This window comes from Leptonychotes weddellii, chromosome 13, assembly GCF_054177405.1.
Source record: "Leptonychotes weddellii isolate Sample4059 chromosome 13, ASM5417740v2, whole genome shotgun sequence".
Classification (NCBI taxonomy): Eukaryota; Metazoa; Chordata; class Mammalia; order Carnivora; family Phocidae; genus Leptonychotes; species Leptonychotes weddellii.
The window spans coordinates 76,440,658-76,460,681 of NC_138381.1; the positions used below are offsets into that span (position 1 = coordinate 76,440,658).

General features: G+C 45.6%; 3 protein-coding genes and 1 long non-coding RNA gene across 18 annotated transcripts in view; 1 reads left to right on the forward strand and 3 right to left on the reverse strand.

The window, feature by feature from the left end:
* The window catches only part of MPHOSPH9 (M-phase phosphoprotein 9), a 64,113-nt gene extending 58,810 nt beyond the window's left edge, over positions 1 to 5,303 (reverse strand). For 9 of the 13 annotated variants that reach the window (XR_014139818.1, XM_081802340.1, XM_081802339.1 and 6 more), the window contains exons 1-2: positions 5,182 to 5,303; positions 2,559 to 2,823 (exon numbers count right to left, since the gene is read on the reverse strand). Coding sequence is in view for 7 of the 13 variants with exons in the window: in XM_081802334.1 (XP_081658460.1) it covers positions 2,559 to 2,665 (107 nt within the window). In the remaining 6 variants the exon portion in view is untranslated. Of the gene's footprint in view, positions 1 to 2,558; positions 2,824 to 4,086; positions 4,537 to 5,181 lie in introns of all 13 variants that reach the window. The other 4 variants (XM_081802329.1, XM_081802330.1, XM_081802336.1 and 1 more) reach the window with 4 other exon arrangements.
* LOC145716868 (uncharacterized) lies at positions 7 to 2,544 on the reverse strand. The gene is made up of 2 exons (XR_014139823.1): positions 2,388 to 2,544; positions 7 to 2,134 (listed from the first exon to the last, which is right to left on the reverse strand). It is a non-coding gene; the product is annotated as an uncharacterized LOC145716868 (long non-coding RNA).
* Positions 5,304 to 5,434: 131 nt separating the features above from the next.
* On the forward strand, positions 5,435 to 17,698 carry MTRFR (mitochondrial translation release factor in rescue). The gene is made up of 3 exons (XM_081802364.1): positions 5,435 to 5,637; positions 15,983 to 16,295; positions 17,468 to 17,698. Exons 1-3 carry the CDS (start codon positions 5,450 to 5,452, stop codon positions 17,684 to 17,686), a joined length of 720 nt encoding a protein of 239 aa, XP_081658490.1. The 5' UTR covers positions 5,435 to 5,449; the 3' UTR covers positions 17,687 to 17,698.
* CDK2AP1 (cyclin dependent kinase 2 associated protein 1) overlaps positions 13,086 to 20,024 on the reverse strand; it is a 17,943-nt gene continuing 11,004 nt past the window's right edge. For all 3 annotated transcript variants that reach the window (XM_081802368.1, XM_081802365.1, XM_081802367.1), the window contains exon 4: positions 13,086 to 19,079. In XM_081802368.1, coding sequence (XP_081658494.1) covers positions 18,991 to 19,079 — 89 coding nt within the window. In that variant the 3' untranslated portion in view covers positions 13,086 to 18,990. The remainder of the gene's footprint in view (positions 19,080 to 20,024) is intronic.

The window sequence follows — 20,024 nt, forward strand, 5'->3', positions numbered from 1 at the left end:
TTCAAATTCCAGTCTAAGAGGTCATTTTCATTTATTTATTGATACCCTACATTGTTTCACAAAGAGTTCATTAAAAAAAAAAAAACAACACTGATGAAAGTAACAGAAAAATAGTAACAAGTAGAATCAGAGAAAGATTAATAAAAACTCAAGGGAAAGAAGAACATACATGTTGTCCATAAGGGGTTACACATTTGTGTAATAAGTCTAAATCTGACCTATTTCACTGCCAGTCACAATGAAAAGGGAGACAAGTTCAGTTACATAATCTTCATTAGAAGGGCACATTTAGGGGGTGCAAGGCTGGCTCAGTCAGTGGAGCATGTGACTCTTGATCTTGGGGTGGTGAGTTCGAGCCCCACGTTGGAGGTAGAGATTGCATTTTAAAAATTTAAATAAATAAATAAATAAATTTTTAAAATAAATCTTAAAAAAATAAAAAGGGAGGGCATATTTAGGTTTCCCCAGGCAAATTATGTTCTAAAAGGGACTTCTTCAAAGGGGCCACCAAGTGATACAGGAAACAAACTTTCAGTGCATGGGTACAAATTACAAAGGCAGGCATCTCTCCTGGACCATTTCCCACACACATTCCCCCCTTTCACCTTGCTTTCTCATTTTATATGTTCCTGTAAGCTGCCTTAAATTCCTCCTGAGGAGGGCAGAGAATGAACAAACTTCTTAAAGAATTAATGAATTTATTTATTATATACAATCTCTTCAAGATCTATTATTATACACAATTTTTTCAAGATCTATTGTGTTTAAAGACCTTTGACCCTTTACCAGTAGGACCCAGACTGCTGTATTTTTGCTTCCTTGTACCTGCTTATTATAGCTGGTCTCCTCTCTAATGGGCTTTGCCTCTTTGCTGTTTTTAAGCTACGAGAAATTTAGAAATCAAATAATCACGTTTGTCAGATCATGTACAAAATGAGAGCAAACAGGCTCTGATTAAAAACAAACCAAAGGGGTGCCTGGGTGGCTCAGTCATTAAGCGTCTGCCTTCGGCTCAGGTCATGATGCCAGGATCCTGGGATCGAGCCTTGCATCGGGCTCCCTGCTCAGCGGGAAGCCTGCTTCTCCCTCTCCCACTCCCCCTGCTTGTGTTCCCTCTCTCTCTGTGTCTCTCTCTGTCAAATAAATAAATAAATAATCTTTAAAATATATATACATTAAAAAACAAACAAAAAAATAAATAAATAAAAACAAACACCGGAGAGTTTAAAAAGAAAATGCATAAAATGCATTGTTGGAGAATATCTATTTTTGTCCACTCAGGGTCTGTTTTTTTGCTTACTTCCTAGTATTCAACTTTAATTCCTACTTCCCAGATTGCTGAGGTAGTTCTGAAATATTAAACATTATTTGTACTGTTCATTTAAAAATGTAGAAACAATATTTAGGCAACTAAATTTTAAAGACATGCTTGTAATCTACCAGAAATTTTAAAAAGTGTAAAGAGGGAGTGCCTGGATGGCTCAGTCTGTTAAGCGTCTACTTTCGGCTCAGGTCATGATTGAAGGGTCCTGGGATTGAGTCCTGCCTGCATGGGGTTCCCTGCTCAGCTGGGAGTCGGCTTCTCTCTCTCCCTCTGCCCCTTCCCCCTGCTCATATTTGCTCTCTCTCTCAAATAAAAAAACAAAATCTTTTTTAAAAAATGATGCTTTGGGGAACATGGGTGGCTCAGTCGGTTAAGCGTCTGCCTTCAGCGCAGGTCGTGATCTCAGGGTCCTGGGATAGAGCCCCACATCAGGCTCCCTGGGAGCCTGCTTCTCCCTCTCCCCCTGCTTGCACTCTCTTTCTCTCTCTCTCGAATAAATAATAAAATCTTAAAAAAAAAAAAAGAAAACAAGTTCTTTTTCACAATGTTCCCCATGCAAAAGTACATTATCTGTGGGGGAAATGAAAAACAGGCAAAGGCTGAAACTATTCTTTTTCTTTTTTTTTTAAGATTTTATTCATTTATTCGAGAGAGAGAGCATGTGCGAGAGAAAGCACAAGTGGGGAGCAGGGAGAAGGAGAAGCAGGCTCCCCACTGAGCAGGGAGCCCGACGCGGGGCTCAATCCCAGGACCCCGGGATCATGACCTGAGCAGAAGGTAGACACTTAACCTACTGAGCCATCCAGGTGCCTCCCCCTTGAAACTACTCTTTTTTTTTTTTTTTTAATTTTTTTAATTTTTAATTTTTTATTTTTTTTTTAAAGATTTTATTTATTTATTTGATAGAGAGAGTGAGAGAGTACAAGCAGGGGGAACAGTAGAGGGAGAGGGAGAAGCAGGCTCCCTGCCAAGCAGGGAGCCGGATGTGGGGCTCGATCCCAGGACCCTGGGATCATGACCTGAGCCGAAGGCAGACGCTTAACCATCTGAGCCACCCAGGCACCCCCCCCTTGAAACTATTCTTAACTAGTCCCAGAACAGCTCCTGTTTGAGCACTGTCATCGTTATTTAAATAGAACAAATAATTATCACACTACTTGGATAAACTACACAAGTAAGCTTATTTTGATTTGTTGTTACATTTAAAAAAAAAATCTATCTATCCCATTCTTACCTATTAGTATTTAAGTTCAGTCCAAAAGAATGGGGAGAATTTTTTATATCAGATTCTACAGAAGATGAAGTTTTTCGTAAGGGTTTCACCAAATCAATATCTTCCATAGTGTACAGAAATTGTTATACTCTCTTATTTGAGAATGTAGGTTCTTTCAATGTTTGAAGAAACTGAATCCGAGTCATCTTCAGATGCTTCATCATCTACAGGCATTTTCAGATGCTAACATTCAGAACTGTGAAATATCCTAAGCTCCCAAGAGAGTCTGAAAATGAATGGAGGAAAAAATACTATAAAAAGCCACTAAACCTAGCAACTGTCTTTTCACTACTTTGGAAACCTTGATCCTTTTAAACAAATCTACATTAAGAACAGCAACATTATTTACAATAGTCAAAATGCAGAAACAACCCAAGTGTCCATCAACTGATGAATAGATAAATGTGAAATATACATATAATGGAATATTTCTCAGCCATAAAAAGGTACAAAATACTGATACATACTACAATGTGGATAAACACTGAATTATTATGTTTAAGTAAAAGCTCAGCAAAAGATCACCTAGTGTATGATTCCATTTATGTGAAAAATGTAGAAGAGCAAATCTCTTGAGACACAAAGTAGATTTATGGTTGCCAGAAGTTGGGGGAAGGAGAAAATGGCAGTGACCAAAAAGGGGTATGGAGTGTCTTTTTGGGGTTAATTGTTGAATTACAAAGTGGTGATGGCTGCCCAACCCATATGTGAATATACTAAAAACCTATGAATTGTATACTTTAAAAGGATGCATTTTATGTTATGTGAATTTTATCTCAAAAAATCTACAATAAGAGTGATTTGCAAAAGTAGCATCATCTTTTCCAGGTAGTATTTCAGAATTTTATGTGTTTAATTATTAGGATTCTAGACACAATTCTACTATGTAACAATTGGAATACTTAGATGCTTTGTTCATTTGTTTAATAAGTTCTACCAAGGATCCATACTTGTTGATTTATACTTCGAATAGATAAATTGGAACTACTTAGTATTTAATTTGGTATTAAACATAGCAAATTAAATGGTTGTTTTCTCCATTAGCTGGAACGTAGGGGTGGAAGAAATGCATTTTGCACTATCATAGCCTTTACTACTCTATGCATATATGACTTGTTTAAAAATAAACTATTTGCCGGGTCAAACAAAAACTAAAAACTAAAAATAACTGCTTAATTGATGCAGGTTAACTGATGCTAGGTGTACAGAGACAAATTGGCTATAACAAATCAAACACCATGCTTCCTTCTTAGGGAATTCATGTATTTTTTTTTTTTTAAGTGAAGAAGCAAGAGAAAAAGAAAAAAAAATCTATGCTGCTTAAAAGATACAAACTTTAGGGAGTGCGAAGAGATCTATTCTGATTCCACTAGGTTCCCACTTCCTAGGCCTGGTTTAGAAAGCACAACCTTAAAAAACAGCAGCTCTTAAAGGAACCATTTCCTTCAGGGGGAAAGGTTTTGTCAAAGCCCAGGGTAAGAGGACCTACCTAAATGGATTTCTCCCCAGGGGCTCAGCCCATAGCCAACGACAAATGTGGTACTGAAAAAGTCTGGGGCTGCACCTTCCAAGTGGCAACGAAAATAGCTGGATTCAAATCACCCTGCTCTTCTACGGGGAAACACAAACTCTCCACGGACGTGGATCTGCAATCCCATCTATTATTTCCTCCCGCCGAGGTAATCCGGATGCAGAACATGCAGATGGAAAAACCACTTGAGAGGCAAAGATGCTTCTCCAGTGGAGGGGTGGGGGGTAAGGGGAGGGAATGAAGGAAGGGGGCAGAAACCCCCGACCTAAATGCAAAATTAAAAAAAAAAAAAAAAAACACACATACACACACAATATAAAACAAAACTCGATGGACAATGGATATAAGCACAGAGCCATTTTTATATTTCCCGGTAACGAAATGTCACGCTCTTTGTCCCCACGACACCTAGTAAAAAAGAAAAAGGGGGAGGGAAGGTCGCTGGAGGAAAAAAAAAAAAAAGACCAGATCGGGGTCTGCTGATACTATAAAAGTTAACCCGGCGCTGCGCTTTGCCGGGAGCCCGAGGGCGTAAGGAAGAGAGGACTGCAGAGGTTTTGAGGCCAGATCCCGACATCCTCGCCCTCACAGCCAGACCTCAATTGCTGGTGGTGGCTCTCGGGTCAAAGGCGAGGGAGAACCACCGAATGCAGCCGCCTAAACTGGAGGCAGCAAAGAGGCGAAAGGAAAAGCCGCCGTTCCAACAACTACAATCGTGATTCCCAAAGTAAAGCAAGGAAGACCGTCCAAACAAAAAAAAAAAGAAGAGAAGAAGAAAAATCCCACAAGCCCCCCGCCCCTGGGGAAGAGGCGCTCTGCGATTGGGCCGCGCGGGTGTCACTCAAGGGCACTGAGGCTAGAAAAGGCACACGGCCACGGGCGAAGCCCCCACACACCGGAGGGATGCGGTGTGGGGGGGTGCGTCGTCTGGTCGTCGTCCTCCCCGCCCTAAATCCATCAGCACCCCTGGGGTTCTGCTAAGGCCGTGTCTTCCAAGCCTCGTCCCCTTGCCCCCCGCGGCCGACAGCTCCACGCAGGCCGGCAACCGCTTACCTGGCCGCTGCTCCCACAGCCGATGTCAGGGTCGGGCGAGCGGCCTCTCGCGACCGTTAAACTCGAGGGAGCGTGCGCGCGCCCGGCACCTTGCCTGCGATTGGCTGTTTGAAAGGGGGCGGAGACGGCCGAACCGCGACGCGCGTGTCGGCCGCCCCTTTCCCTTCCCGCCCCTCGCGCAAAAGAGGGAGGTCCGACGCCTGGGAAATGGAAGGAGGCGGGGCTTATGCACGTTCTCTGGTCTGATTGGTTCTCTGGGAGTCGGCAGATGGCACGCGAAAAGAAGCCTCCGGTTACCGCATGCGCAGTTGGTAAGAATGAGCCTGGGGCAAGTGAGGGAAGCGGTGGCGGGAGTACTGCGCGTGCGCAGTCCCAGGAATGCCTCTGCGATCTACCTTCTGCAGTGGTTCGGGTTACCCCAGAACGTTGCGGGTGGGAGGCCAGCGTTGAGGCCAGGTAAGCGTCCGTGGAGAATCCGGTCACCCGCGGTTGCCCGCGGATGTCAGGGACTATGGAAAGAGGACTGGGAGCTGGGACGCCTGACTTTCCCAGCTTGCGACCCTGAGTCGCGCAGCCAATTGACCTGAAGCCCCGCAGGCCCAGACCCCGAGCTAAGTTTTCTCTGCACCTGGTTTACCCTAGGGGTAAACCTGCTGGGGGTCGGCCCAGGGGTTCTTCAAGGACTGGGATGGGGAGGGGAGCACAGCCCAGCGGCCTGGAGAAAACAGTTGCACCGAGGCCCAAGAAGAACTGGAACATCTTCATTTACTTTGTTCTATGGAGCTCTTAGCACGCAGCAGGAGCTGTTTTAGGCCGGCACATAGTAGGTGTCAGCATTGTTTTTGCCAGGCCTTTGGAAGGACCACAGAGAACACGTGTCCCTCCCTGTGGGCCCCAGTCCATTTCATTCTCTCTGTTTAGTTCATTCTTTTTTTTTTTTTTTTAAGATTTTGTTTATTTATTTGACAGAGAGCGAGAGCAGGAACACAAGCAGGGAGAGTGGGAGAGGGAGAAGCAGGCTTCCCGCCGAGCAGGGAGCCCGATGTGGGACTCGATCCCAGGACGCTGGGATCATGGCCTGAGCTGAAGGCAGACGATTAACAACTGAGCCACCCAGGCGCCCTCAGTTCACATTCTTAAGACTAGTTGACCTTTAAAGCCAGCTCTTAGATTGCCCTCCAAGGGTCCTGGGCCCAAAGTAAAGGAATTTCGCTGGCCCTGTCATGTAGATGTGGCTGAGAAGCCAGGACGCACGCGATATATTGGCAGGAATGACAGACCTGCGAGGCATTCCATTTCATCTGAGCCTAACAATCATGTCTCAAACAGTAAAAATTTAGTCTTTATCCAAAACCCCATTTGTGTATGGAAGATCTCAAGCTTAAATAAATTTAATCCACACCCCACTCCATTGTGTGAGTCCCATCAGGCAATAGTATGCTCATGTAATACCTAACCAAAATCAAACTAATTTTAAGCACATGGCTCTGATTTCACTGACCATGTTTCAAGCCCAACAACAACAACAAAAAAGTTTTATCACTAATTTCAGTTGGTCACAAAATCTATTATTTGAGACATCCTTTACACTCAGAAGAACTGAGAAGTGTGAATTACTGAGACATCTCCAGGCAGACAGGGTTGGGTTTCCTTACAAGAAAAATAAATAACCCTTAAATGGAGTACTAGTGATTATTTCGCAACCATGTAAAGAGCAGGAGATGTTCACTTTTGGCTGCAAAATCAGATGGGTTCTGTTCAGTTTGAGCATGTAGATTTTTGGTTTTTTGTTTTTAGCTGTGCGGTTTTAGGTAACTTTTTGTCTGTTAACGTCTTAATAAGCCAACGTATTCAGGAGTGCTATTCTGGTTAACCAAGTTATCTTGTTAATGAACTGATGTGGTGAAATATTTTGGTAAGGTTGCTCACACCATATTTCTTAGGTTAAGCTCTTTGGAAGGGTCATAATTGAAAAAAAAAATCAGTGGAAATTGCCTTTGACTCATTGGACTAAAGAGAAAAAAATAATTTTTGTTTTAAGATTTTATTTACGTGGGTGCCTGGGTGGCTCAGTTGGTTAAGCGACTGCCTTCAGCTCAGGTCATGATCCTGGAGTCCCGGGATCGAGTCCCACATCGGGCTCCCTGCTCGGCAGGGAGTCTGCTTCTCCCTCTGACCCTCCTCCCTCTCATGCTCTCTGTCTCTCATTCTCTCTGTCTCAAATAAATAAATAAAATCTTAAAAAAAAAAATATTTAAATTAAAAAAAAAAAGATTTTATTTACGTATTTATTTAATTGACAGAGAGACAGTGAGAGAGGGAACACAAGCAGGGGGAGTGGGAGAGGGAGAAGCAGGCCTCCCACCAAGCAGGGAGCCCGATGTGGAGCTCGATTCCAGGACCCTGGGATCATGACCTGAGCCGAAGGTGGACCCTTAACGACTGAGCCACCCAGGCGCCCCCATAGACATTATTTCTGAGTATAGCAAACAGAAGTAGGAGGCTTCAGAAGTTCCAGTAAATGTGTTAAGTACAATCGCTATTCATCTAATGGAAACCTACCTTCCATTAGAGATTTTGCACTACTTGTGTGCAAACTGACACCACTATTTTATGGCCTTTATGATGTTATGATTACTATGATTTTCTTTATTATAACATCAAATTGCTCAAGTATCTCTTTGACCTTGAAGGCTTCAAACTGACTTTTGAGTGGAGATCTTTCACATTGATGGGGATAAGACCATGCTGGGCGGTGATAATGGCTGATAATGGCTTGCGGCATTTCGTGTCTCTCAACCCCAGCATTGCTACTCTTTGATTGTTATGTCCAAACTGTTTATCATTTGGGGGGGCCAGTTCTCCACAGCGGGGGGCGGGGGGGAGATAAAGAGGAACTCTAAAATTTTAAATGTATAATCATTAAACGTGAAATCATCAGACGTATATTAAAATATAAATTTTGTCCTCTTTCTTGTCCTAAATGATTTTTCTTACTCTATCATATAATCCCTGAAGATTGCCATGTTTAAACCAGGACTTGCTTGGATGAAGGGGGTGTTTATCTTTCACTGTGAGCCTGCTAGAAAGTCAAACTGTATTCTTGGCATCATAATTATCTCCTTGGCACCTGATTTCATAGAACACAATTATGACCTCACCAAATAGCATGTCTTTGGTAACTTCATGGTTTTCAAGTACTTCTTAAATTGGACCATACCAAATGAAATAATTTGCATGTCACTCTTCTAGATGCCTTTTCACTCTGCGCTCTAAAACAAGTCTACGAAGGGGCACCTGGCTGGCTCAGTCGGAAGAACATGTGACTCTTGATGTCCAGGTCATAATTTGTCATAATCTCTACATTGGGTGTAGAGATTACTTAAATAATTTATTTTTTTTATTTTTTATTTTTTTAAAGATTTTATTTACTGATTTGAGAGAGAGAGAGAGAGCAAGCACAAACAGGGGGAACAGCAGAGGGAGAGAGAAGCAGACTCCCCGCCAAGCAGGGAGCCCAATGTGGGGCCTGATCCCAGGACCCTGGGATTCTGACCTGAACCGAAGGCAGATGCTTAACCAGTTGAGCCACCCAGGCGCCCCTTATAGGCTTTAAAAAAAAAACCAAAACTGGGGCACCAGGATGACTCAGTTGGTTAAGCGTCTGCCTTTGGTTCAGGTCATTATCTCAGGGTCCTGGGATCGAGCCCCACATCGTAAGTCTGCTTCTCCCTCTCTCTCCATGATTTCTCTCACTTTCACTCTCTCTCAAATAAATAAAATCTTTATAAATATATGTCAAAAAAAATAAAAAGCCTATGAAATAATCAGTTTCAGATTAGGTTTATGGGATGAGACCACAGTTTATATGGTGTGTTAGTCAAAGGCTCTTCAGCTTTATAGTTTAGGGATCCCAAGTACCCCTCAGGGCTTTAGGTTTGTGGAGACATGTACGTTTTTTTCTCACCCTAGGCGGTATTACCTGCACTTTACAGATGAGGAGACGTGGCCAGAATTGCACAGTGAGTAAATCATGAAGCCAAGATAGTGACTACAGAGCAGTGTGACCTTTCAGGGACAAAAAAAAAAAAAAAATGAGAAGAACATTCCAAAAGAGAAAGTTGAGGAAAATGAGCTAACACTTTTAAGAAGGTGGGGAAAGGACAGATCTAGAGCTATTATGATAGGTAAAGGTAGAAAGTAAAAGTTTAGTATAAAAAATGGAATACCTAATGTTCTTCCAAGTCTTCCTGAGATAATCCCTTTTCTTTATTTGTGTCAAATACGATAATGTATTTGAAAGTACTTTGAAAGCATTTAGGTCCTAAACAAATACAAGGTATCATTCATGCTAATAGAGGCATTGAGAACTTAAGGACATGTAGAGTGTTATTACTGCTGCTTTTTTTATGTGTTTCTGTCTTATTTTAACAGTGTAGTTGATAAATTCTAAAGTTCCTGTTAGAAGCCATAAATAGAAGAAAATCACAGTGATGCACACAAATAGGACAGATGTAGTTCTCTGTGGATTCAGAATTTTCTGTATATATATTAAAAAAAAGCAACACTGAATGGGGTGTTAGTGTTGCATGAATAGAAAGTTTTTCTATCTACTTCATTAGTTGTCTCTTGAACTCTACAGCAGGGAGCCTATTAAATTGAGACCAGACCCAGAGCAGTCTCCAGCGTGGCATTTCCTGCTCAATCTATGGTGTTTGTCTGATTTGAGAAATAATTCTCTGCTAACACTTCCTGTGACTGAAAGGTGCTTTATCTTCAGAACGAACCGCCAAGCCCAGGAAAGGACTTGGTCTGTTTCAGACCTGAGCCGCAGCCCCTGGAGGTTCCGTTCTGGGAGGTGGTCCAGCCCTTGAAAGGACTCCAGACCAACCAGAACAGGAGGGTGAGCTAGACCGAGCAGGCGGGAAATGGCTGCTTTGCCTTAACTCCCATTTTGCAGGGAGCAAGCACCAAAACATACTATGAAATATGGACGATGGGGCGCCTGGGTGGCTCATTCAGTGAAGCGTCTGCCTTCGGCTCAGGTCATGATCCGGGGTCCTGGGATGGAGCCCCGCATCGGGCTCCCTGCTCAGTGGGGAGCCTGCTTCTCCCTCTCTCTCTGCTGCTTCCCCTGTATGTGCATTCTCTCTCTAATAAATAAATAAAATCTTAAAAAAAAAATGTTTATTTTAAAAAAAAATTAGGGGCGCCTGGGTGGCTCAGTTGGTTAAGCAACTGCCTTCGGCTCAGGTCATGATCCTGGAGTCCCAGGATCGAGTCCCGCATCGGGCTCCCTGCTCAGCAGGGAGTCTGCTTCTCCCTCTCCCGCTCCCCCCTCTTGTGCTCTGTCTCTAAAATAAATAAATAAAATCTTTAAAAAAAAAAAAAATTAAAAACATGGATTATACTTAAGCATTTCTCAGAAAATCATTCTCTCACTTAGCTTCTGGTGCCATCAGCTGGCCATTTTGTCTGTTTAAAGCAGCACCATTGCACATCAGCCTGAGTTCAGTGTTTGGTCCTTCACCACCGATTAGGTCATTGTTTTGAGACCTGTCCCTTTATCTCCTATTGTGGAAGGAGAAACAGGACCGTGACCAAGCAGGTAATCAGCACTCCAGAATTCTGGCCTCAGCTTCTTAAATAGAAGAAACAACAGCTTTTAAAAGTGTCCCGGAAGCTGGAAGAATTAGCTAGTTCCTGCGTTCTAGGACAAGGCTTCTCAGACTTTGGAAGTGTGCCTCTGAGTCACTTACGGATCTTCATAAAAGGCAGGTTCTCATTTAGGAAGTCTGGGGTGGGGCCCGAGAGTCTTCATTCCTAACGAGCTCCCAAGTGGTTCCGTCGCTGCTACTCTGTGGACCATAATGAGGAGCAAGATTCTGGAGCTACATTGTCTGATACGGTAGTGCTGAAGATACCCCAGATTTTGAAGACTTCATATAAAAAATAAAATATCACAATAATTTTTATATTGATTGCACATTGAAATAATATTTTGGATATACTGGGTTATGTATTAAAGGATTTTTTAAAGATTTATTTATTTTTAAAGGTTTTATTTATTCACTTGACAGAGAGAGAGAGCACAAGCAGGAGGAGAGGGAAAGGGAGAAGCAGGCTCCCCGCTGAGCAGGGAGCCTGATGTGGGACTCGATCCCAGGACCCCAGGATCATGACCTGAGCCAAAGGCAGACACTTAAATGACTGAGCCACCCAGGCGCCCCAAGATTTATTTATTTTAGAGAGAGAGTGCGTGTGCAAGCAGGGGGAGGGGCAGAGGAAGAGTATCTCAAGCAGACCCGCCGCTGAATGTGGAGCCCGAATGGGGGCTTGATCTCACAACCCTGAGATCACGACCTGAACTGAGATCAAGAGTCAGACATTTAACTGACTGAGCCACCCACGTACCCCTAAAGATTTTATTTTTCAGTCATCCCTGCACCCCACTTGGGGGTTGAACTTACAACCCCATGATCGAGAGTCACATGCTCCACCAACTAGCCAGGTGCCCCTCTTTTTACTGTTTTTAAGGTGACTACTAGAAAATTTAGAATTTCACACATGCCCTACATTATGTTCATATCGGACAACGCTGTTCTAGAACACTAATGTAATAGAAACATTATTGGTGTTTTTTTTTGGTTGACCCCATTTCTCAATCCCCTTGTTAACCATTTCACCTTCTGTTAGCTCAGTTCATTATTTGTATCATTCTTTTCTCTGAATGTTTGCTGTTCCCGCCATTACTCTCCTTCCCACCTTCCTCATCTCCATCTTTGCCATCGTTGTTCTGGGCTTCCATCCAGTCGTCCAATGGTCCTAAGAGCCACCATACAGGCAAGCAGCTTTGCTCCAAGCTTCTGGCCATGACACTCAAAGTGTGGTTCCTGGAGGCAAGAGCCTCACTGGGAGCTGGTTAGGAATGCAGAGTCTCCGGCCCCACCCAGACCTGCTGAAGTAGTCTTCTATTTAACAGAACCCCCAGGGGATTTGTCTGCTCCTGAAAATGTGCGTGGTGAGGGCTTTGCCAGTCATCTTTCCTAAAGCAACCCCATTTCAGTTCATCTCCACATCTGTTCCTTCGGTTGGATTTGATGAAGTCTCTACGAGGCTGAGATAACCCTGAAAGTTGTGCCTCAGAGAAACTAGCACTCTCTCTCAAAAAAAAAAAGTATATATATATATATATATATAGTTAAGCAGTGAATTTGGGGCACATGGCATCCAGAAGGTGAGTCCAGAGATTGAAATCCTATGACTTCCTGCAAATAGATTGAGATAACCTTCTGTCTCTCAGAGACACATGACCATGCCCTCCCCCCCGTCTCCGGAGCGTTAGAGCTGCTGGGGAAATGGACCTCACCTTGCTGGGTCTAGTTTACAGCTGCAGTCACTGGCCACAATCCGAGCTCAACATACACCATCCCTGCAGCCAGACGTCTTCCTAGGCGTGGGCTGACTGCGGGGGCCTGAGGAGGGAATGTGTGGTTGCTGGCTCCAGGTCAGGAAAGGGGGCACCTACCAGAATACAGGCCCCGAGTCCCGGTACCAAGCCCTCCAAGTGACTTAGGGGCCCAGCAAGTCAGAGAGGCACTGCTCTGTGGCCTGTTCTCCATCCCGGGCTATTAGCATGGATCACATTTGGGGGCATCTTTAATTTCTCTTTTATGCCACAGGCTCATTGGGCTCCCTGAGGCCCATGCCTGGCACAGAGTAGATGTTGAAAATACTCACTGAACAAATTAGCATTCTCTTTTGTAAAGTCCTAACACCCAGCATCTCTGACTTGACCCAGTGGGCAGGGATGGGGACAATGAGAGGCCTTAAGCCAAACTGCAATCAGGCTGTTTAGCGCAGATGCGTCCTCAGAGGAAAAGCAGGGCTGAGGGGAAGTGAGGGTGGAGAGCCGGCCCCGAGTCGAGGCACACGCTCACAGAAAGGAATTGGGGCACACTGTCATGACTCCCGGTTTCCCCTTACCAGCACTTCTTGTCACCATTTTCCTGTGGCTCTTTTTTAATGTCACGATGAGCTCTAATTTGAGCCGCTTTTATTGTCCCCCGGAGACTTTTGAGTTGCTCTGTGGGTATCACAAAACCTGAAACCCAATCCGTATATCCTGGGCTTTGGGGAAGTGGGACCATGGGTGCGCAGGTTATTTTTAGCAGTCGTTGGGAGTAGAGCCAAAGCTCCCAGAGATACAAAAAGTATTGAGAATCGCCCGATCGGCTGTTGGAATTAGCCGTTAAACAAAACAGTCAGTAACTGAGCACTGGGGACTTTCTTGAACTCCATTTGGGTGGGAGGCCTTCCAGTGTGTGTGTCAGCCCCGAACTAGGACAGAAAGGTAGAGACGGGCAAAGCAGCTGATAAAAGCACTCTCCTCTCCGCCCTTTGTCTGGGAGTTTCGCCTCGTCTCAGACTCACTTCCTTTCTTTGTCGCCGCACTCTATTCCAATGCTGTCCTGCCTGGTCGGATTTACTAACTAGCAGAAGAGAAACCCCAAGGGAGGCCCCGGGCTTGCGTTCCATAATGAATCTGATCCAGGTACTCGATGCTGTCTGGTACACAAAGGAATCTTGTTCTATGGATTGAAAGCAGAAATAAGGGAAGGGACATTTTGGACATTGACTCGGGTCTCATTCACTTAATCATTTACAGGGGAGCGGATTCTTTGTCGTAGCGATTTCAGAAAAGTGCTGGTGTTTATCATTTATCTTTTCCCGAGTGTACTTCCGAAAGACTTGACACACAATAAACAAAACCAGTTTTCTAAAGCGCCACTTTCCCTGGCATGCTCTGTTTCAAAATCGAGCCCTTCACAGCCACTGAGCATCTTACCAACACCACGTTGTCACCCCCCTGGGACTGACATACAACCTGAATGCCATACTTTTCGGAAAGAAGTTACGAGTTTAGACCATCACGTCCATCACAGAATTGAAAACGAGCATTGGCATCAGGCTTGGAAAAGTACATTTCATTATATTTATTTTCCATAGAGAGAGAGGTTAAGAATATGGTATTGTCGTTCTAAAGATGACCAGGATCCTCTCAGGACCGGCTAGACTGATTACTCAGAGAGATGCCCGTAAAATAACAGAAATGTACATATTTAAAAGGCAGCGGGGTCCACTAGCCTGCATCTGCAGTAAGCATCCTCAAAGCTTGTTAGAGACCAGCGTGGGCTCATAGAAGTTAGCAGCCAGAACTGACAGGGGACGAAAGGTAAATGAGCTGAGAGCAAACCTGCTGAAATTATTTGGTGCATGATTAAGCAACTTTGGGCTGAGGGCGCTGGCTTAGGTATATACCACTTCCTACCTAGGTTAGAGACCAGTGGCCCTCAGCTAGAATTTACAGGATTTCAAATGGTAAAAGCAGCTATTTAGAGCCTCAAAGGAAGCAGTTGTTAAAAAGGGCAGTAATTCTGTTTTTAGCACCTACATCATCCTGGATCAAGAAGCATGAAGCGAGGGGCACGTTCATCATTCCCATAATCCTCCCGAGTGACAGGAATTTTGCTAAAAATCAGTCTCATGCCTTCAAAGGTATTCAACAAAAGCTCTTTCCAGAATTTTTTCTTTTTTTCCCCTCTGACCTTGAAGCCTGTGCAGGGTGGGCGGAGAAGGGCTTGTTCACCCATTTTCCAGGTAAGAAAACAGGCCCACACTGTTACTTGTCCCGATTGGCACGGGGAGGTCACCCATCTTTGAAAAGAGCTAACACCTGTCAGCTCGTTCTGCCTTCCTCCCCTGGAAGAAAGCAAAGGCCCGTGGGATTCACCAAGTCCTGGTAGCTGTTACTCTCTATACCATTCATTGTTGACTAGACATTTCAGCCTTCTGCCACGTCTGGAGTAGCTATTTAAATCTAACAGTTAAATACTGCTTTCTCTTTTAAGCATCTTCTCTCTGACTGGACTCTAAGCTCCATGAAGACGGAGCCTCCCTCTCTCCCGCCTCGCATCGCTCTCTACGCCTCGTGTGGTATTTTGAACCACGCAGGCACCTTCATAAAAAATCAGTTGATTCGAACGTTCCAGGGATGAGCACCACTTGGATCATGTTATTGGCAGTGCGTCTGAGGGAACAGATGTTCCTATTCAAATCCATGAAACTGGAAACATTAAAAAACAACAATCATGACATTGATTGATAGTGATATTTACTGTGTCAGACCGTGTAAGCTCGGCTATAAAATCGACTTGCATACTGTCGTCTTTACATTTGGATTTCAGAGATTCTCAAACGTTTAAATAATGTCGCTGGACTCAGATCCTAATTCTTTTTTTTTTTTTTTTTAAGATTTTATTTATTCATTAGAGACAGAGAGAGGCAGAGGGAGAAGCAGGCTTCCCGCCGAGCAGGGAGCCCGATGCGGGACTCGATCCCAGGACCCTGAGATCATGACCTGAGCCAAAGGCAGACGCTTAACCATCTGAGCCACCCAGGCGCCCTCAGATCCTAATTCTTATTTGATGCACTGTTCAGTGTTTCTTTATGAATTAACAGCCCTGTTCTTCGGAATGTCACCCTGCCTGAGAAAGCAGCACCTCTGGGTGCTTTGAAGATATTTTTGGTTACAACAAAATACTTATCAGCTGGGAGGGCGCACACGGCGAAGACCACGGGAGATGCCCCAAGGCTGCAGAGGGCTGTGCCTATTAAATACCCCACAGGACGGCTGGGTGGCCCTCGCTGGAACCGGTTTATATAAGGTTGTCCCAGAGCCTTTAGTGTAATCCTGAGCGCGAACGCACCTTCCTGAAAGGCTGTCTTTTTTTTTCTCCAGCTCAGGTCACGGACGGGCAGAGCTCCTCTGCATGAGGCCCTCGGCCGGCTTCCGCTGGCCTGCAGCCCTGGCCAGAATCTGCGTCGCGCCGCAGGGCCTCCGGCCTCGGGAGAAGCGGGCGCTGCTCGCCCCGCCGGTGGCGGTCCCCGCGGTCCCAGCGGCGGGCAGGAAGGAGCGCCCCGCTCCGCCTCCCCTGGATGAGACGGAACTTGAAGAGCAGTTTGTGAAAGGGCACGGCCCCGGGGGCCAGGCCACCAACAAAACCAGCAACTGTGTGGTGCTGAAGCATGTCCCCTCGGGCATCGTCGTCAAGGTAGACAGACGTCCCCTCTTTGGTAAACGGCAGTGACACCTGCCCCTTCGGGCACAGCCTTCCCAGCCCTCAGGACAAAAATGCGACGCGGGGCTGCCTGGAGGCGGCTTCCTTTACCTGGAAACCAGTCTCTGATCAGAGTATCCCCAGCTCTCAACACGAGCCCCTGGGAGGTACTGAAATGCTGTCTCCCGTTTCCTGGTTAGTAGGGGCCCCGCTGGCTCTCAGTGCAGTCCCTGCCGAGCCGCCAGAGGGCCCTGAGAAGGGACGGCAAAGCAGGCTTTCCATATACCAGCGACAGGGCAGGCCCCGGTGGGCGCAGCGCCGCACGCGGTCAGTCGTCACCCTCGCAAGCCCTTACGCCTTGTCTTCCTCATGGTGCAGGTGTGGAATCAGGCACAGAGAGGTTAGGTAACTTGCCCGAGATCCTACAGCGGCAGGCGTCAACCCAGACCAAGCCCAAGTCTGTGCTCCCAACGACTGTTCTTCACTGCCAAGTTTTTGAGCCAAGAGCCTATCAGTTAAAGCCTCAATCACTTTTCTTTTCCTCTTTGAGAAAAAGCGTCATTCATGAGCCACACATGAAATTCTGAAACCTGACAGGATTTTTGTTTAACTGTTTTATACACGTACTGCAGATCTGCTTTCAGTACTCTTCTCTCGCTCTAATTTCACAGAATTGTTTTCAAATAGCTTTGTAAGGCACTCGCCCTTAATAACTCAGGGATGACATAATCAACGATATGGTTGACTAATAATAAAGATGGTATCTCCCTCCCTGAGACAGATTTTATGTTTATAAATGGTGCAGACAGAGGGCTTGTTCCCTGGCCACAAGCTTAGACATACCAGTTGATATTTTCAAAATTATCTGGGGACTTTAAGTTATCTGAAGGCTATCATTGCTTCCGGACAAAGCAACACTCTTAATTATAAAACCATCACCAAGAAAGCCACGTAATACAGCTGGGGGGTGGGACGAGCTGAAGGCTGAGAAGAGGCAGGAAGGAGGGCATATGGGCTTGGCTCTGTCATGGACTCACTGGGATTCTTGACAAGTGGCCTTGCCTCTCGGGCCCGTCCCCATCTATAGAGCAAATGGGTTGAATTCCACAATTTGAGATCCTGTCCAGAACAAACTTTTTCACATTATAAAATATTATCTCTTGCAGTGCCATCAGACAAGATCGGTTGATCAGAACAGAAAGCTCGCTCGGAAAATCCTACAAGAGAAAGTGGATATTTTCTACAATGGTGAAAACAGTCTTGTTTACAAAGAAAAACAGGAGGCAGAGAGGAAAAAGCAAGAGAGGAAAAAAAGAGCAAAGGAAACCCTAGAAAAAAAGAAGCTCCTGAAAGAACTCTGGGAATCCAGTAAAAATGTCCACTGAGAAAGAATCGAAGATGCTTTTCTGTTGTTGGCTTGTTGTTTTTAAGATCTCTACATCCAACGTGGGGCTTTAACTCACAATCCTGATCCCGAGATAAGAGTCACACGCTCTTCTGACTGAGCCAGCCAGCACCCCGGAAAGAATCGCAGATTCTAACTAAAGAACCTGCCAGATGCAGGGCACCTGGGTGGCTCAGTCAGTTAAGCGTCCGACTGTGGATTTCAGCTCAGGTCATGATCTCAAGGTCATGGGATCGAGCCCCATGTCAGGCTGGGCACGGAGCCTGCTTGAGATTCTCTCTCCCTCTGCCTCCACACACACACACACACATACCCCGCCCTGCTCCACTCTTGCTTGCACACTCCCTCTCTCTGAAAAAATAAAAATTTAAAAAAAAAGAACCTGACAGATGCTTCCAAGGAATAATGGTAGGGAGTTCCATTCCATCTCAAGCGTTACTCTAATTTCTGTATTTCTGACAGACTTAACGTTTTAAATCAATTTTTAAATGGCGGACTAAACTGTAATGAATAGAGACACACATTTTGAGAATAAAACTATAGAGACACACAGAAGACATTACCATAAAAGAACAGCGGCTAGCTACTTTTCATGGGGAGGAAAGGGGTTGTCGTGATAGGACACCCGGAGGGGCTGTGGATGGCTGACAAAGGTCTTTCTGGACCTGGGTGGGTAGTTAGAAGGATGTCACCATATTTTTTTAAGCTACACATTTGTGTGATTGTCTTGTTTTATTATCAAAGGTTAAAAATAAGCACTAATAGTAATAAGGAAGGTCCATTTTTTTGGGGAAAACTATGGAATGGAGTCAAACATTAGTGGCATTTTTGGGGCACCTGGCTGGCTCAGTCGGTGGAGCATGAGACTTTTGATCTCAGGTCATGAGTTTGAGCCCCACGTTGGGCGTAGAGCTTATTTAAAAAAAAAAAAATACACATGACATTCCCTATGTGTTGTTTATAAGTAGATTTATGAGATGAGTTTCCAGAAACCTGATTTGTGAATTTGCTTACAATGCCATCACTCAAGCTGGATTTGACCCTACAGTTGTTTGGAGTTTTTAGGCAGAGGTAATAGCTTCCCTTGTCAGAATACATCTGGGGTTCACCCGTGAAACAAGCAGGGGAAAAACCACAAGGGGAGAAGGCCACTGTCAGACGGGGTCTGCAGTCCAAACCAGCCCATTCGGCAGGCACAGACCGGGTGCCCAGTGCCTGTCGGAATACACATTTAAGGCAGCCGGGTAAGGCTCTTCTCACCTCGACGCGAGCTGGTCTGGAAGTTTAAGCATTGTGTGCAAGGCTCTGGAGACCGGTCGCAGCATCCAGGACCCAACCCCATGCGGACCTCCATTCAAAAGGTAGCCAAGCGCCTGGAAGGGTACACGACAAGCAGGTAACGGCGGGAAGAGAAATTTGGGAGCTGTAGACAGGAGGGACAGAGGCTTCACACTCTCTCCTCTCTTGTGCCTTCTGGGGTTCGCTGTGCATGAAACAGATGTAGACACGCCCACTCTTACTGGCCTTTCGACCTGTCGTGGCTGGGCCCTTGCCTCATGCCTGCAAAACTGACCCCATCTCCTCGTTTGTCACCATCCGCATCCTCAACATGTCCAGCGCAAGCGGGCCTTCCCCAGCCCCAGGGCAGGGAATCCTCCCGGTGAGCACCTGGGGTAGCTACCTGGAGTTTAGAGGCTGCACTGTAGGAGAATTAGATTCCGGGAGCAGGACAAGCACCTGGAAGCCAAGAATGGCCTCACTGAGGGCAGGCCGTGGGCAAAGTCAGTAAGGCCACATCCACTAACGTTCTTGCTTGCTTCCCCCGCACACCCGGCTGGCCGCGGCAGTCACGGTGCACCATGATGCGACTTCGTCTGACCCCCACCTTCTGACTTAGGCAGACGCCTTCCTCCCCCAGCCCATGGTGGTTCTGGCATTGGCACGAAAAATGTTCCTGGGGCCAGGTAGGCAAACCCTCTGTGGCAGGGATCTCCCACTCTCGTCGGAGGAGCTGTTTTTTGGGTTTTTGTTTTTTTTGTTTTTTTTTAAGATTTTATTTATTTATTTGAGAGAGAGAGAGCACAAGAGGGAGGAGCGGGAGAGGGAGAAGCAGACTTCCCGCCGAGCAGGGAGCCCGATGCGGGACTCGATCTCTGGACTCCAGGATCATGACCTGAGCCGAAGGCAGTCGCCCAACCAACTGAACCACCCAGGCGCCCTGGTTTGTTTTTAAAGATTTTCTTTTTAGGGCGCCTGGGTGGCACAGTTGGTTAAGCGACTGCCTTCGGCTCAGGTCATGATCCTGGAGTCCCGGGATC

Excerpts from the sequence above, each read along its gene's own strand:
- MTRFR (XM_081802364.1), top strand. The coding sequence starts at position 5,450 with ATGGCACGCGAAAAGAAGCCTCCGGTTACCGCATGCGCAGTTGGTAAG. Across the intron at positions 5,638-15,982 it reads GAGGCCAGCGTTGAGGCCAG|CTCAGGTCACGGACGGGCAG; the intron begins GTAAGCGTCCGT and ends TTTTTTCTCCAG. Across the intron at positions 16,296-17,467 it reads CCTCGGGCATCGTCGTCAAG|TGCCATCAGACAAGATCGGT; the intron begins GTAGACAGACGT and ends TATCTCTTGCAG.